Source organism: Anguilla anguilla, chromosome 7, assembly GCF_013347855.1.
Source record: "Anguilla anguilla isolate fAngAng1 chromosome 7, fAngAng1.pri, whole genome shotgun sequence".
In the NCBI taxonomy this organism is placed as follows: domain Eukaryota; kingdom Metazoa; phylum Chordata; class Actinopteri; order Anguilliformes; family Anguillidae; genus Anguilla; species Anguilla anguilla.
This window is the reverse complement of record NC_049207.1, coordinates 11662446-11678165: the sequence shown is the minus strand read 5'-3', so window position 1 is coordinate 11678165 and position 15720 is coordinate 11662446. Positions and strand designations below refer to the sequence as shown.

The following is a 15720-nucleotide window of genomic DNA, read 5'->3' as shown; positions in this document are numbered from 1 at the left end:
TCTGAGGGGCCGGAGGGGGGCTTTTAATAAAAACCACTAGATTGAATTTTCCTGAACTTCAAAAATTGTCCTAGACAAGCGACTCTTTCAATGTTTTTGATTTTTCTGTTATTTCAACCAGCCAATCATCATCTGGTCATATCATACTAAAATTTACAAAAAACTTCAGCGGGGATTAGACTTGGTCAAAATTACCTGGATTTGAAAATGAAATGGTAGTTCATTGGAAACAAGGGGATGGTTTTTCCCTGAAAACTTTTCCTTCTGTCTAAACATGCAAAACAAGTGGCTTTGTGAAATCTTAAAGATGCCAGTCAGGGATATATACACGCAGTGGGAATTTTATTAGGTACATCTGCCCATTAATGCAAACATCCTGCTTCTCCAGACAGTGAATCATGTGGCTGCAACTGAATATATAAAGCATGCTGACATGGTGAAGATGTTTAGTTGTCATGTGGCCACGTGTTAGAATGGGCAAGACACATGATCTAAGTGGCTTTGACTGTGATATGATTGTTGGTGCCAGACATGGTGGTTCCAGTATCTCAGAAACAGGATTTTCATGCACTACGCTCTCTACTTTTTCAGAGAATGCCGCGATGAACAAAAAACATCCAGAGAGCTGCTGTTCTGTGGGGAAAACAGCTTGTTAAAGAGAAAGGTCAGAGGAGAATGGGCAGACTCGTTCAAGCGAACAGAAAGGACACAATGCTTGAATAACAGCTGTTCTCAGCAGGGGTGTGCAGATGTGGATGGGCTACAGCAGCAGAAGACCATGCTGGGTCCCACTCCTGTCAGCTGAGAACAAGAGGATGAGACTACAGTTGGCATGTGATCACCAAAACTGTACAGTTGAAGACTGGAAAAGCGTTGTATGGTGTGACAAATCTCAATTTCTGCAGCAACATCTGGATGGGAGGGTCCTTCCTTGTATTGTACCAACAGTGCTTTCTTGTGCTTGAACTGACAATACAGCAACAAACAGCCGGCCAAGAAACGGTTGAACAGCCAATTGTCCAATTACTTTTGATCCACCAAAATGGGGAGACTATGTATAAAAACCAGTGTAATTCCAACACTGATCACCCAACATGGTTGTAAATACCCTCAAATTAAAGCAGACGGTCTGCACATCGGCTGCACATTCATTGTTTCATTGGAGTACAGAGCAATTTTATTTTCTCCTGAAGCACTTCACAGGTGTTTCTTGTCCCAGGGGCTATGGTGAATTAAAGGTGGGTCAGGTGATGGACACACAATGAGAACCCACACCAGATGTCAGATGGATACTTATTTACAACCCATAAACTATAGCCAAATTGCAAGAGAGGAGTCATGTGCTCTTTTACCTCCCTATAGATTAATTGGTCTGACAGAGATTGTCAGTGCAAATTATTTATGGCCTCCAGTTAAACAGAAAACAAGAGAAATGCTACACTTGGCCAGTTTAGAAAGTCACAGGGTTGTGTTACGCCGGACAACAGCACCACTCGGCACTGCACACCTGACATTCTGCAATTTGCCTCTTCCAAAAAACATTCACCTCGTTCCTGGCTCAGTCTGACCACAGGGTCTCGGCAGAGAGGCCAGTCCTCGGGTTCTGGAAGGGGAGCGAGGTTTGTCCAAAGTTGACTCTGGAGGGGCATGCAGCTATTCTAAGAGGGCATCTGTGCATATGCCGGTCTTTGCTCAGATCAATCAGATTGTTCTGGCTTAATGTTCTAAATACCTGTACTATCCAATGCTTTTTTTGCTCCTGTGTCAGACCACAGTAAAAACATTTTCACCAATGATGCATATGCAGCCTGCAGCAGCAGCTTATCCCTTTATGAAATATGTCTAATCAATGAAAGTGATTGGCTAATTAATTCATTGAGAGCAGAAGTAGCCAAACAGATCGGCTCTCACCGTGCACCCCTGCACCAGACACGTCACTGTCCTCTGTGGTTCAAACCTTTCATCCTTCACCACTTTAAACATTTCAGCAACACCCGCTTTTGTTCAAGAGGCTCTGACAGTAAGAGTGAGCTTTTGGAAATGTATGTACATGGAGTTAATTTAACACGGTGCTCGCTCGTGTGTCAGGGAGGCCACGGCAGGGTGCAGGCCTTGTTTCTGTTTGACTGTACGTGACATTTTAATAAGATACTGTTCATTCTCCATAAATCGTTCCAGGCTTTTTCTAAACATAGCCGTTCCAGTACACTGGTGAATTGCTTCTGAACTTATTCTCAGTCCCTTCAACAAATTTGGCATTGACCCTTTCAACCCCAGTCATTTACTTCCCTTTTTAAACAGAAATAAAGTAGATTTGACAATAGAGAATGAGAATGCAGATTTTAAGGCAGGAATAGAAATGGGAAAGTGTAGTACAGAGATGGATATATCATTCTCATGGGTACTGATACAACTTTTCTAGGGGAAATTTGTGCTCAAATAAGCTTCATTTAAATTCAAACTACACAGGATTTCCTGGAAAACAAAGCCAAAGAGCAAAGGTTAAAGCAAGCTATCATCTTCCTCTTCTTCAGCCCAGACAGGATTATGCTTGCACCGATGGTTTCTTGGTGATAATTGAATTCTGTCACCAATTGAATAATATCCCTGATCTCCCTGTGGAGTGATGTGAAGTCATGCACTCCATGTTGAAGTTCATCTATATTAAAAAACAAGTATGTGCTGGGTTCTTTCCTGAGTCAGTCATCTTGGGATTTCTCTACTAGGACTGGGCATATTTTCTAATAGTCACAAAACCTCCTCAGAGACATTTCCTCTAACCAATAGAAGCAGAGTGCTTTAAAACGAGATTCAGGAGACGAGAGTACTGAGTATTAGCTGGTACTGTTTCTGTGTCCAAGGTGTCAAGATGTTCCTCTTGGTCTAGGATAATGGACAGAACCAGAACCAGGCTCAGATTCTCAAGCAGGCCTGCGGCTCACACATCTAAAAACTCAGGACCAGGTATTTGAAGATTCAGATCTATTCTTCTTTAGGGAGTAGAATGTTCTTTTGGTCTCTAAGTATTTCAGGGCACCTGTCCAAACTGTAGTGAGGACAGGAATGGTGAGCGTGTTAGCAAATACACAGTTTTATAAAGCTGCGCAGCAGGTGGATAGAGAACAGCAGGAATGGTCTGAAACCAGCCTGCTCTTCATGAGCCTGCTCTCTATGGTTGTACCTGTGTGGACACTAAACCTGTCTCTTGAACTGTGCTTTCAAGATTAGCTTTCTGATTTGTGTGCACCAAGAAAATAATGCCACAACAGCCTACAGAGAGGGAGAGAGAGAGAGAGAGAGAGAGAGATGCTCTTCCATATGGTACCAAGGGATTGCCATTAGCTCCTCCCTATGGAGAAACAGAATTGGATCTTCAAACTGCGGTTCCTGTAAAGACATACTTGCCTATAACTGCATACTTAAATACATATGCACAATGCGCATGAACTCCACTGCAAAAATGATACAGTCTCTTTATTAAGCAACTGTTGCAAACACTGCCAAGCGTATTGCTTTCGCGATAAAAGATTAGGCTAGCCAATAAATAAATGAAAATACGAATGATTTATGAACACACAGCTATTGCAAAGAATAGCCTTTTAAAGTTCGATTTAGCAAATTTGTCATAATTTCCGTCTCACGAACTTAATCCGAAAAAAGTATTTTTCAACATCTGGATCGCAGCATTGCACTGAACTTCAGAGAAGGAACACACGGATTTTTCAAGAATTTAGAGCAATATTTTGTTAACAATAAGTTAAACATTTGAGAAACGTTTTGAATAAACAATACTTTACCGTCTGCAAGCCGGACAGAACTTTCACCTGATTCCTAAAAACGGAAAATGTAAGGCAATTGCATAACTTAATAACCCTAGTTTAACGTCACAGTATAAAACTCTATTGAAATTACTGTGCTAAGTTGGCTCTCCGCGTGAACATGTTGCATCCAAGCCCTCCAACTGGTTTACCAAACGTAGCAAATGTAAGACTATATTCAACCCAAAGAATTAAAAAATAAATAAATCGATAAATACGTCCAATTTTCAGTAGTGAATAAACACAAAAGTAGGTTATTTACCTAACAACGATGCTAGAGATTTAACGCAAATCCCATGGTGTTGAGAGGAGGATTTTAGTGTGTTAATGAAAATGTAATTTTCAAGTATCCCCGTGAAAAAATAATACTGGATCATCTGACACCTCTGAAGCATTGGGCACTTATTGGCTACAGCAATGTTGTTGCTGCTTTGCATAGCCCCTTTCCGTATGTATGGACTGAGCTCGAAGATCAAAAAAGCCACGCTACTATACTGTAGCGTACCCTTGTGCATTGGTAGTTACAGGGAACTGATGGCAAGTATCCAGACTCCGTTGTTTTCCGTTCTCCTCGTCCTCATCTTCAATTACCTGAACTTAAACGCAGCAGCGCAGGATTTTTAGTTTTGCTTCTCAAGCATAATGTGCATCTCGGGCTAACTCAACCTTACAAGCGAGCAGGAAAAGCTAGAATATGACCGGAGTGCACGCGTCTGCGCTTACATGCGATCGGGAATGGCGCTCGTATTTTTCAAGAGAGAATGCTTGGATGAATAAGGAAAACCTGAAACGTGTGTGGACGGAACGCAGCACAAACGGTTCAGAAACGGAGCACCACAAAGAAGCACAGCACGGGAGAGCGCGGATTGGTGATGTGAGGAAGAGCAATGGCCTAGATCAGTAATAGATCGTCAGTGGTTAGTCTGTCATTCTAGTTAACTGGGTGCTGTTCAGGACCTTTATTCCGTTCTACCGACGACAGAACAAATGGAATGATTTTCATTGAAGGTCTGTTAAAATTCAAGAATGCAGCCTTAGAGGTTTTTTTGTAAAACTTTTTAAAAAATCGTTTTCACAGTTTCCCCCTAAAAACACACGCGTTTCTTGGGGTTGTCAATATTTTGTCAATTAACAGTGGATCTTTATGTTATTTAGTGGTTACTCATTCAATGGTTCATAATCCGAAGATGTCCAATTCATAGGCTGTATTACTTTTTTTGTAAGTAACGCTCTAGTATATTAACCATTTGAATGATGACGTCTGTAGAATCTGACAGTGAAAGGGGAATATCGGGCAGCATTTTTGAAAAAAGCCCCAGGGTCCCCGACCGTAATGGTTATGTGAAAACATGTGTTACTACACTGTCCCAGGACCCGAACTGTGCACCGTGGGTGAAACTGATGTTCACTAAAATATGGAGTTATAAAGGACTCTCGTCTGCGGTATGCGTGGGGTCGCTTTCGGTTTTACTCGCTCTGGTGGTTAAATTTGTAGACTGGGAAATCGAGCACAACCGCAGCAGCAGCAGTAGTAGTAGCAGCAGCAGCAGCAGCAACAGCAATAACAGACAGCCCGGGTCTCCGATTCATTTCGCGTCAGGCTGCACGGGGGAGCTATTGCTAACTTGGTGGAATCTGGTTTCTCCAGTCTTCACCCTCTTATGTGCCTTCTTTTGGGTCGGCTTGTATCTGATCCGCTGTGGAGTCCTTATTAAAACAACACTTTTTCTCTTAACCGCGTGCCATTTGGGCGAAGCGGCGGCACAGTCGCTCTTGTTCGGGGCGGATGATCAGTTACTCTCCTTCACTGCGACCGTGGTGGTGCTCGCGTGCCTGGCAAGCGGGGCACTCATGGTGGTGAGACTCAAGCAGGGAATCTCAGTTATCGTTTTCATCAGCATCGTCAGGACAATCTCGCTCATTTCTTTGCATAAAGTGCGGGCCAGCTGGAGACCTTACTTGGCCTACGTGGTCGGAGTACTGGGCATTCTACTGGCGAGGTATGCTGACAGGCTCCTGCCGAACCAAGGGATACACAAGGAGGGTTGTGCCTCCGTGAGTGAAGCGAAGGAAGAGATCCCGGTATTTAAAAGGCGAAGGAGGTCCAGCTCCGTAATATCTTCAGACATGGCACACAGTCACTCCAACAGCAAGTCACATCGGCGAACCTCGCTGCCGTGTATTCAAAGGGACCAGGTAAGTTTTCTGTGTGTTTTCCAATTAACATGTCCGACTTCATGAATTGCAGGAGCCGAATTTTATCATTTCTGTGAATGCGTTTTGAGGGACGGCTTAACATCCGGCCTCAGCAACTAAGTGTGGATTTGTCCAGCAACTCAGGTGGCACAACTGTGTGTATTATTATTATTATTATTATTATTATTATTATTATTATTATTATTATTATTGTTGTTGTTGTTTTTGTAGTTGTCGTTGTGATGATGAAAAATACTAATAACAACAACAATTACAATAATAATAATAATAATTATTATTATTATTATAAATAAACATCAAAGCTATTAAGGCAACTTTTCCAGAGCGTTTGGATTTGGAGACATCATGTAGCCTATATCTGCCGCTCTGTAATTTATTGGAATTCACTAGTCGTCACAGCTTTACTCTTGTAGCGACGTTCATGTTTCATATGTGCATTTAACTTTATAATGAGCGGTTTCTCGGTATTTTTGACGATTGTTTATCATTTCCGAAATAAAACATTTATTTTTCATTGGTGCTGTCCGAAAGTACTCTCCAAAAAATCTAAAGTATCACTAAAGTTTGCTGTATATTGCTGTAAACGAAATGTTTGCAGTCCGTCCATTAAACATGGCATGTTTCGTCACTTTTATTGAGATGGCTGAAGTACTTGTACCTCCCTATAGCCACTTGGAGAAAAGTAAGCTCTTTAAAGACAGGCGCTGGCTACGGCAGGTAACTGTAAAAGTCCAGCATACACCGGGGCTCGTGAACTGATAAAAAAGTTATTTTACCTGGCGGCTAAAGACTAGATTCAGAATTCAGCTAGAATTTCGGAGGGTCATCTGTAGTCAGTAGCTGTGGATTGAAACCATAGGATAAACATACAAACATTACACATTGCGCAAGGCGCTGTACGCTGCTGTATCTCCCTTGCGCGCTACTGTTTCTGTTTGCACCAGACATTCGAATGAACATTTACGCGTTGGTACTATGAGTTTACTATTAATTTAATATGAATCTCAGAATTATTTACGTTGGGGTAAATTGATATATGTTCTAATTAAAAAAATAAAAATAAAATAAAAACACGGTTGTGCAACTTTTTTGATAAAAAAATCAGATATTCGAATTTGGAGGATGACTGAAGTTAATTGAAGCTGCACTTCATATCAGATCATCATCTGAAAACAAGCGTTCTGCGTTACTTTTAAAAAGTGAAAAAAACCTACACACATACCTCATATAAAAATCAATTATTTTTCACGTGCTGCCCTATATTATCCGTCTTTGGTGCACTAAATATATTTTATGTGAGTGTTTATTTATAAATTTTAAACCTATAGGTTATCCCTTCACCAGTTTTGTGTGAGTTCACAGTGGAGCTCAACTGACGTTTGCAATGAAAAAAGAAAATTAAAGTCACTGTACTGTGCAGTGATTTACACACCCCTTTCCTCCTGATTGTTAGGCTACTATCTGCATTCGTTTGCTTGCTTTTAATGATATTGCCATTTTGGTGTTTGGTGTGTGACATTAAGTTTTACTTAAGACTGCTGTTCGCTGTTGAACTTTGCTTTAGTTTCCAACAAGAAAACCTTGCAACCATAAAACACGCTCTGCTGCTTTGTAGCTCTGCCTTGAACATCAAGATAGTCGTGGAATACATACCTGTATTCACGGGGCAGAATGATCTTTCTCACTGACTTGATGTGAAGTCCAGCGATGTAGATTTACTGCACCCCGATGTGAAATCAATCGGCACGGTGAGCCTCTCAATGAGGAACAGATTTTCTGGGGGATCAAAGGCTTCATTGTGACTCGCTTGTGCTCAGAAGCTTAGGGATATGTAAGGTTGCACTGTCTGCTTGGCCATTTAAGATATACTGTTGTCTTTTTTAATGGCTGCTTAGTGCTGGAGTGTAGAGATGTGTTTTCTGTCAGTTCCCTCATTCCTGTATTATTTCAACAGAACAATGTGAACAAAACAAGCTGTGTGGTTTATTTGGAAAAAAGAAACAAAATCTAGCCATGAGTAAAAGGCCCTGTATAGTTGTTTTTTGAAAGGATGTGTTGTGCTGATTTAAAAAAAAAAAAAACTTGACTGGTCAGGCAGTGGTGAAATTGCATCACATAGCTATAGAATGATTTATGTTTTTTTTTTCTTATATTATAATGCAGTTTTACTGTTAATATAAAAAAGCTGCATGTCATTTTATGTTTTTAATTGATTGCTGCAAAATGTAACTGCTGATGTAGGAATTTAAAGAAAGTAACACATTTAAAGGAACCAAAAACTGGCTACCACATATTACATATATGTGGTAGCCAGTTTATGTGGTAAAAATATGTGGTAGCCAAAGAGCTGATGTACATTGTCAGTACTTGGTAAAAAGTCCATGGTCTTATGTGATGTGGTCAGAGCTTTGTAAACTCACGCACTGTTACATCTGGAAAATGCTGTGTGATACATGATAAAAATGAGGAAAATATAGTAAACATTTGTTGTGGATTGTTTTGTTTGGAGAGAAATATTGATCAGTCACTGGAATATATTATTTTCATATATATTTAATTATAATATTTTGTAAAATATATTTATGCATATTGTTGTGTACACTATGACATAAAATGTTTAGCTCACTATTTTTATTTTTATTTTTCACACATCATATAATTTACTGTGTAAATTGCTGCATCAACACTGGAATTATTTTCATGTTGGAATTATAACTTTTATACTTGAAATACTGAATTCAAATATTAGTATTACTTTATTGTAATATAAAACCCATTTTCACAGTGATATAAAATTAAAATAATCGGGACATAGTGTAGGCATATAAGTTTGTTCATAGTACTGTGCATTTAAACTATGCATGTTTATTGGGAATGCTTTAGCAAATAAATGTATTCAGACGAGATGTAATGATAAATAGGATTATGTAAATCATGATCCTATGTATATAAATCATGCCTGTTTATATGAAATCAGGTAGATCATTTTTGATTCAAGTTTTTCTGGACAACTTGGCAGCACCAGCAGCAACAACAGCGAAAAGCCTACACAAGCATCTCTCAGATTTGTGCTGTTTCTCCGCCTTTCCTTTTTGTGAACAAGAGCCCTCTAGTGACAGACAGACGAAACTACAGACACACACAATGAAAGGGGCCAACCATTCATAAATCCTTTCTGCAGAAAGAGGTGCTGTGCTTTAATATTAAACCTGTCGTTTTGAATGTAAAATGCCTTTGAAACAAAGGACCGAAAATGGGCTTAATATTTCCTTGCAGGACTGATGCAGGCTGAGCATGCAATGTGGGCTCTTGTGTTATTTTGTGTACTGTACACAAAGAGGTGGGCGTAGCGCGTTGTTGCTAAATGGCCGTTGCGTGTCTTATGGGCAGCGGGCTGCCTGGGCTTCGTCGTGTCTGTGTCGTGTGCAGGTGGAGGCAAGCCAGAGCGTCACCTTTGGCAGTAATTTGTCGGTAGTTCTCGCCTCCCTAATCAGTTGCACTTGCTTACTAATGAAGTATCACCAAGGGACTTCAAGTGCTATTCCTTGTTGGTGTAAGATAAACTGGGGGAGGGGGGGGGGGGGGGGGGGGATTTCAAATTTGTCCTGATATCCATATTTTCTGAATTTGCTGACAGTGCTGCTTTGTGTTTTCATTCATGAAATGGAGCAACACTGCTGACCCCTTGCAAAATATTTTTTGTCATAACAAGGGCCTGTATGTCCATATATTATTGTGTGAAGCTGTTTGGCAAATTTCACCTTGTGTTTAATTTGAAGAGGCGCCTAAAAATGGCAGTGGTTTCTCAGTTGAGCTTTCAATGAGGGATGACAGACCCTGAGAGGTTTGAGCTGAGTGGTAAAATTAGCTAATGTCGTGCTACAGAGCAATGATTCTGTTCTGCAGGGATTCATATTCTGGAGTATTCCAGAATGAGGGGTGTGTTCCGGACCGTTCCAGAGTGCGACTCCTGTTCTGAATTGTTCAGGAGGACATTCGTTTTATGGCATTCAGTTAGCTCTTCAGAGCGTTCCAGAGTTCCTGTATCAGAGGACAGGGGGGAGGTTCGGCAGGGCTGAGGATTAAAGGCACAGGAGGTGTACGTGGTGGGATTCTCTCTGACAGCCCGTGGGTCGATGCAATAATCCAATCAATGCAGTAATCTCTTATTCCGTTTCTGTTCATAGCAAACAAGGGTGCTTATGATGAGTGGTGTTTCCATTTCTGCTACTATTTCAAAGAGTTTTATTTTGATAAAATAGTATTTTCCAAAATATAACATTATGTTTATGTGAAATGGTAGAATTATACTAGACAGTGTCATGAGAGGCACTGAACCAGCAGAAATGACTGTGGGGATGGACTGTAGGTCTTGCTGTGTTTTTACTTAAGCAATACGTGGTGCATAGTATGTTACTCAAATAACGGTGATTTCCCTCTCTGAAAGACAACTGAAGTTAACGAGCTCGTTCACCGCTCTTGCTCTGCCTGACACACCATGCCATTCCTGTATCATAAGGGCGTCATTCAGTCGATTCAGTCATCCAGTCTGTTTGGACGCAGTTTACGTGTGTCCTGTAAAGGAAAAGCGTGTTACACAAGGCACTTCAGATTTACACTTTGTGTATGACAAAGAGTTTATTTGAAATAATAATTTGAATGGAGTGCGTGGCATGAATGTTTTTGTTTGTGTACATACGTGCGTTTTACGAGGGCGGTTCAAAACCAAATGTGTCTTCTCTCCACTGCCCGCTTTTAAACACGGTCACTCTCTGGGGGCCAGAGGCATTTTCGTTAAGAGAAGTTGAGATTTAAAATTTTTTTTAAAAACCCCACATTTTTCCGTTTAAAACTGTGGTCTGCCTGCCAGCGTTAGACAGCTCTCTGAGCTGCAGTGTCTCCCAGATATCAGCGCATTGAAAGAAAGTCATTATTAGTTTATATAATGCCAGCAAACGTGGCTCCTCCCTGGCCGGCGTGTTCACTGAGTTTATGCGAAAAGACAGCCTAATCTTTTGTGCTCTAGTTAGGCTGATTGAGCTCTGGTGGGGGGGAGAAGTTTGAAGTTTTTTGGGATGGCTTTTCACAGCTTGTAAATGTATCTGGTGCAGGAGATGGAGTTTCATGAGTTTTGTTCCAAATGTCAGCGCCGTCACACGTCGTCCCTTAATAAAGGGCCAAGTTTTGAGTGAAATTAAAGCTGTTATGGGCTGTGTAACCAGTGTTATTTTTTTAGATGATTTTTTAGAAGAAAGAAAATATACATGAGCAGTCATTTTAACAGTTTTTTTAATGGTTTCCTAAGATCTTTCTTGAAATGTTTTCCTTATGAATGAATAGCTCATCATGAATAGAAGTTTATGTTTGGTTTAGCTATTTCTCAATGGAATTTTCACAAAATAGCCTATTCCAAAAAAAAAATCATTTTCATATTCCCTGTGCATTCAATATTTGAAATCCCAAATGGCGGCGTAACGATCACAAATGAATTTTCATTTTCATTCAGAGAAGCTGATTTGTTGAGAGAGATGTCAGTCAAAGACACTGTGTCTGTACGTGGGCGGTGCCAGCCGCAGCAGCTATGTGGAGGCTTGCGAAGTTGCTGATGTGACAGGAATCTCAATTAAACTGACAGCTTCTGTCACAGTACCACCCTTCACCCCACAGACCTCCAGGGAGGGGCTGCACACTGTCCTCACTGACACAAACCCAAATATTATCCTAGCTTACGAGGGAAATTCTTTCTTAATTCGGATGGTAATGGTATTTTAGAACTATAGTAATGGCTTCCTGTTGAATTTGATCCAAATGTAGTTATTGGTTTAATTTGAAAACCATTGTTTTGACTGGCTTATGGTGGTGATTATGGTACAGACAAAACATGAGGAGATATTAAGGAGGGAGCGTATTCACATCACATACCATCACATTTAGGTGGAAAACATTATGGAACATGAGCTTTGGGAAGACTCTTTTCTTGTCCTTCTGGGACGTATTCTCTCAGAACTTTGCCTCTGGAATGGTACCAAGGCCAATCACCGTTGATTTGGGAATTTATGATTGGGCCACATAAGTCCAATGTTTTTCCTTTCCTTTCCAGCCTAGTGTTGCTTTAGAAAAGTAGGTCATTGGAGGTTTTGTTTATTGGCCAGGGAAAACAACTCGCATACGCTTGCTCTTTCTCCCCCCCCCCACCCCCCCCCCCCACGAAAAAAATAAAAATTCTGGTAGCGATTTGTGTTTTTAAGTGCAGTGTAGAGCACCAGAGCATGCCTTTCTCCTGGACTCCAAACCAGAAAGTGGGCTGCCGCAGCGAGTGCCACATGAGAGGAGGGAGCTAACAGCCAGAACACAAACCCACTGGCCTGTGCTCCCCTGCTCCGCCAGAGAACCGGGCGTCAAGGTAACGCTGGGCCAGCCAAAACCAGGGCCCCTGCTGTCACTCTGCACCCAGGCGGTCCAGGAGTTTTTGGGTCAGCCCTGGGCCTCTGGGTCTCCTCCCTCCGCCTCCCTCCCTCCCCCCCCCCCCCCCGACCCCCTCGTTTCCAGGTCCCATCGTCACCACCAGAACCACAAATGCGTTCACAGTCACACCCAGAAACCACAGTGCGGCGCAGCACAAAAGGATCCGCCCTGGGTGGGGTTATCTACGCAGAGAGCACACAGGACGGCGCGAGCCTTCTGGGTATCCCTCGCTCTGGGAAGCGATGGCTTCCATACTGAACGAGCCCTCGGTGGGGGGTTGGGGGGGGGGGGGAGGGTAGAAGTGGAGGGGTATGAGAGGGATCCTGCTTTAGGCCGTCTCGAACCGTTCTCCATGTGTCGCGCAGTATTGCGTGCGGCCCCCGCTGGAGCCCCAGACTGACGGGGCGGCGGCCTCGTCCCGCCCCGCTCACAGCACGCTCTGTGTCGGGCCGTCTGCGGCGCGGTAAAGATCCGACGGGCGATAAACAGGATCAGCGCCGGGAGGTTTCGCGTGCCGAGGTGCGGGGGCCGCCTCCGTCTGAGACCGCTCCGCTTACACCGGCAGCCGCTGAGCGCTAACCAGCCTCAGAGATCCCCAGTCACGCCACGGCGCGCCAGAGTCCACTGCAGCTATTTCACTCTCACACACACACACACACACACACACACTCTCACACACACATACACACACATGCACACGCACACTCACACACACACGCACGCATGCACGGACTCGCACACAGACACACGCACGTGTGCACAAAGCTTCACACACACACAGACACGCACGTGTGCACAAAGCTTCACACACACACACGCACACACATGCACACACACGCACACTCATGCACACCCACACACACCCATACACATGCGTGCACAAAGCCTCACACATGCAGACATGCATATGTTCACACAGACAGCCATGCAAATTAACATGAATTTCTGCAGTTGCGCACAAAAAATGTGCACATGTGCATACTGTCACAGATATATGCTAACAGACACACTCATATCATAACACACTAAGATACACTCACACCTTTCACACATAAAGATCGTAGATGCACACACTCACACACACACACACACACACACACACCCAAGTTTAGACTTGGGCATAAAACCTGGAAAGTTGCAGACTATCTGGCATGTCAATGCATAATTGACACATCCTCATAATTTTCAGTTGGTTTCATCTTTACTTCGGTAATGAGGTCTGACAGGTTCCAGTCTCTCCATAGACAGATGAAGGGTAATATTTTTGGTCTTGAAGGCTAACAGAGCGTAGCAAGAATTTTGGGACGGGGGGGAAAAGAAAACCTCAATGTCTCATTGACGTAAATTAATCTCCAGAGAGACATCCTGTGAACGTCAGCACCATGGTTTTCGCAACATTGTTAGAATGCTTTCACAACCCCTCGAGTTGCTGAAAGCATTCATACTTACCCCTTCATACATAACTCTCCCACAGATGATTAGATCGGTCTTCAGAAAAATTTTGCCCTTGCCTCAGATGTTTCGAGAATGATTAAAAATGAGACATATTCTTTCCTTGCTTCCTCAGCCACAGGAGCTTCATATTTTCAAAGGCATTCCCTTTTAACTTGGAAGGTTTTATTTCATCCTTACTATTTTATTCAGGTTGCCTTCTTGGTTCCTTCATTTATTTATTGCCAGCAACTTACTTTGAATTGTATTTTAAGAAGAAGAAGAAAAAAAAGTTAATTTTCACACGTTTCTGGAGGTGTTACAAAGGCTGGTACTATTTACAGGATATATGCTATACACAGCATTACATCATTCTAGGCCTCCCTTTCCCTTTTCAGTTACAGTCCCTTGGTATGAGATTAAAAGTTTAAGAGTATTTAACAGACAAGAATACAAATTAAAAGTATAAATTCTAAAATAACAAGGGTTAGCTGCAGTGTTAGAAAATTGTTTTCATTTGCAGTCTCTCTAACCGCAGATGGAATATTGAAAATTTTGCTTTACTGGTTCTAACTGAAGATGACTCAAAATTTACAATAACTAAAAATGATTGCAGCCTGAGTTGTGTGTGCCAAATTTCTGTGGTGGAAGCAATCACCGAGCAATACATTTATTGTATTTTATTTCATTTTTATTATTACTGTAATTTTTTTTTTTTTTTTGCAGCGGTATCCATACCCGGCAGCCAAAAACTTTCAATCTACTTCTTCTTCTGAAAACAAAGTCAGAGCGAGAGACAGAGAGATCTTTTACACCCGGGAGAGGGGCCTGGCTCTCCGTATTTTGGTTCTAAATGGCTCGTGCCCAGCCCTGGAATGTGTAGGTTCAGCTGTCTGGCCGAGCGGAGGGCCTGCCGGAGCCCGGCTGTTTAAAGCCCTGTGAGCTGACCCTCTCCCAACGCCCCTGGGAATAACGTTTCATTTCCAGACCTGGGCTGATAGAGCAGCGCTGCCGTGTGTCGCCAGGTGCGCGGCTACACTACCCGATGAATGGGCTCTCTGAGAGAAAGGGTGGGGGCGGGGGGGGAGGAGGGGAGGGCACAGGGGGAGGGAGAGAGAGGGGGTTGCAAAAAGAGTTTTAGGCTAAGCACAACAAATGTGCCTTACTGACAGAACAGCGATCAGACTTAGTTTTCTCAAATCCACATTTTATTGATATGTTGACTAAAATAAATAAACAAATACGTGAGCAGATGAATAAATAATTAGATTTTTAAAAATGAAGCCAGTAGGGAGCTTTGTTTTGCAATAAAACAAAACTGATTGAGACATTCTCGTGCCCATCCCCCCCCCCCCCAGCATACTGTCCCATTCTGAATGGGACAGTGAATGGGACAGTATGCTGCTCGACTCAAAACACAGGAGATCCACAGATCCAGTGCCCTAAGTCCTGGGTGTGGGGCATCCTCTCCACTGAAGAAAAGCACAGTCTGGAAAGTGCCATTGAGTCCTCAAATGTAAGGGTCTCCATGTGTGATTCGCCAAGAGTGCCACCAGAAGACCTGGCGGTGTGGCGTAGTGTCTCCTTGTCTCCAAGTCTCCTTGCTGTGGAAAATGGAGAGTTTATTCCAGTTGCTACCACAAGCCAAGCTTGAACCCACATCTGCTGCCAAGCAGAAACTTTGTTAGATTTTATTTCACTTGATATACTAATTCAACAAACACATTGCATCAATTTTCCCATCATGTTAAAAACACGTCAAGGCTAAAATATAGGCCTATATAAAAAA

General features: G+C 42.4%; 1 protein-coding gene across 3 annotated transcripts in view; it reads left to right on the top strand.

Moving 5' to 3' along the window:
* Nucleotides 1-4210: 4210 nt before the first annotated feature.
* Nucleotides 4211-15720, top strand: part of pde3a (phosphodiesterase 3A, cGMP-inhibited) — a 98306-nt gene continuing 86796 nt past the window's right edge. The window contains exon 1 of one of the 3 annotated variants that reach the window (XM_035427732.1): nucleotides 4211-6014. In XM_035427732.1, the coding sequence (XP_035283623.1) occupies nucleotides 5070-6014 (945 nt within the window). In that variant the 5' untranslated portion in view covers nucleotides 4211-5069. The remainder of the gene's footprint in view (nucleotides 6015-15720) is intronic. The other 2 variants (XM_035427733.1, XM_035427734.1) reach the window with 2 other exon arrangements.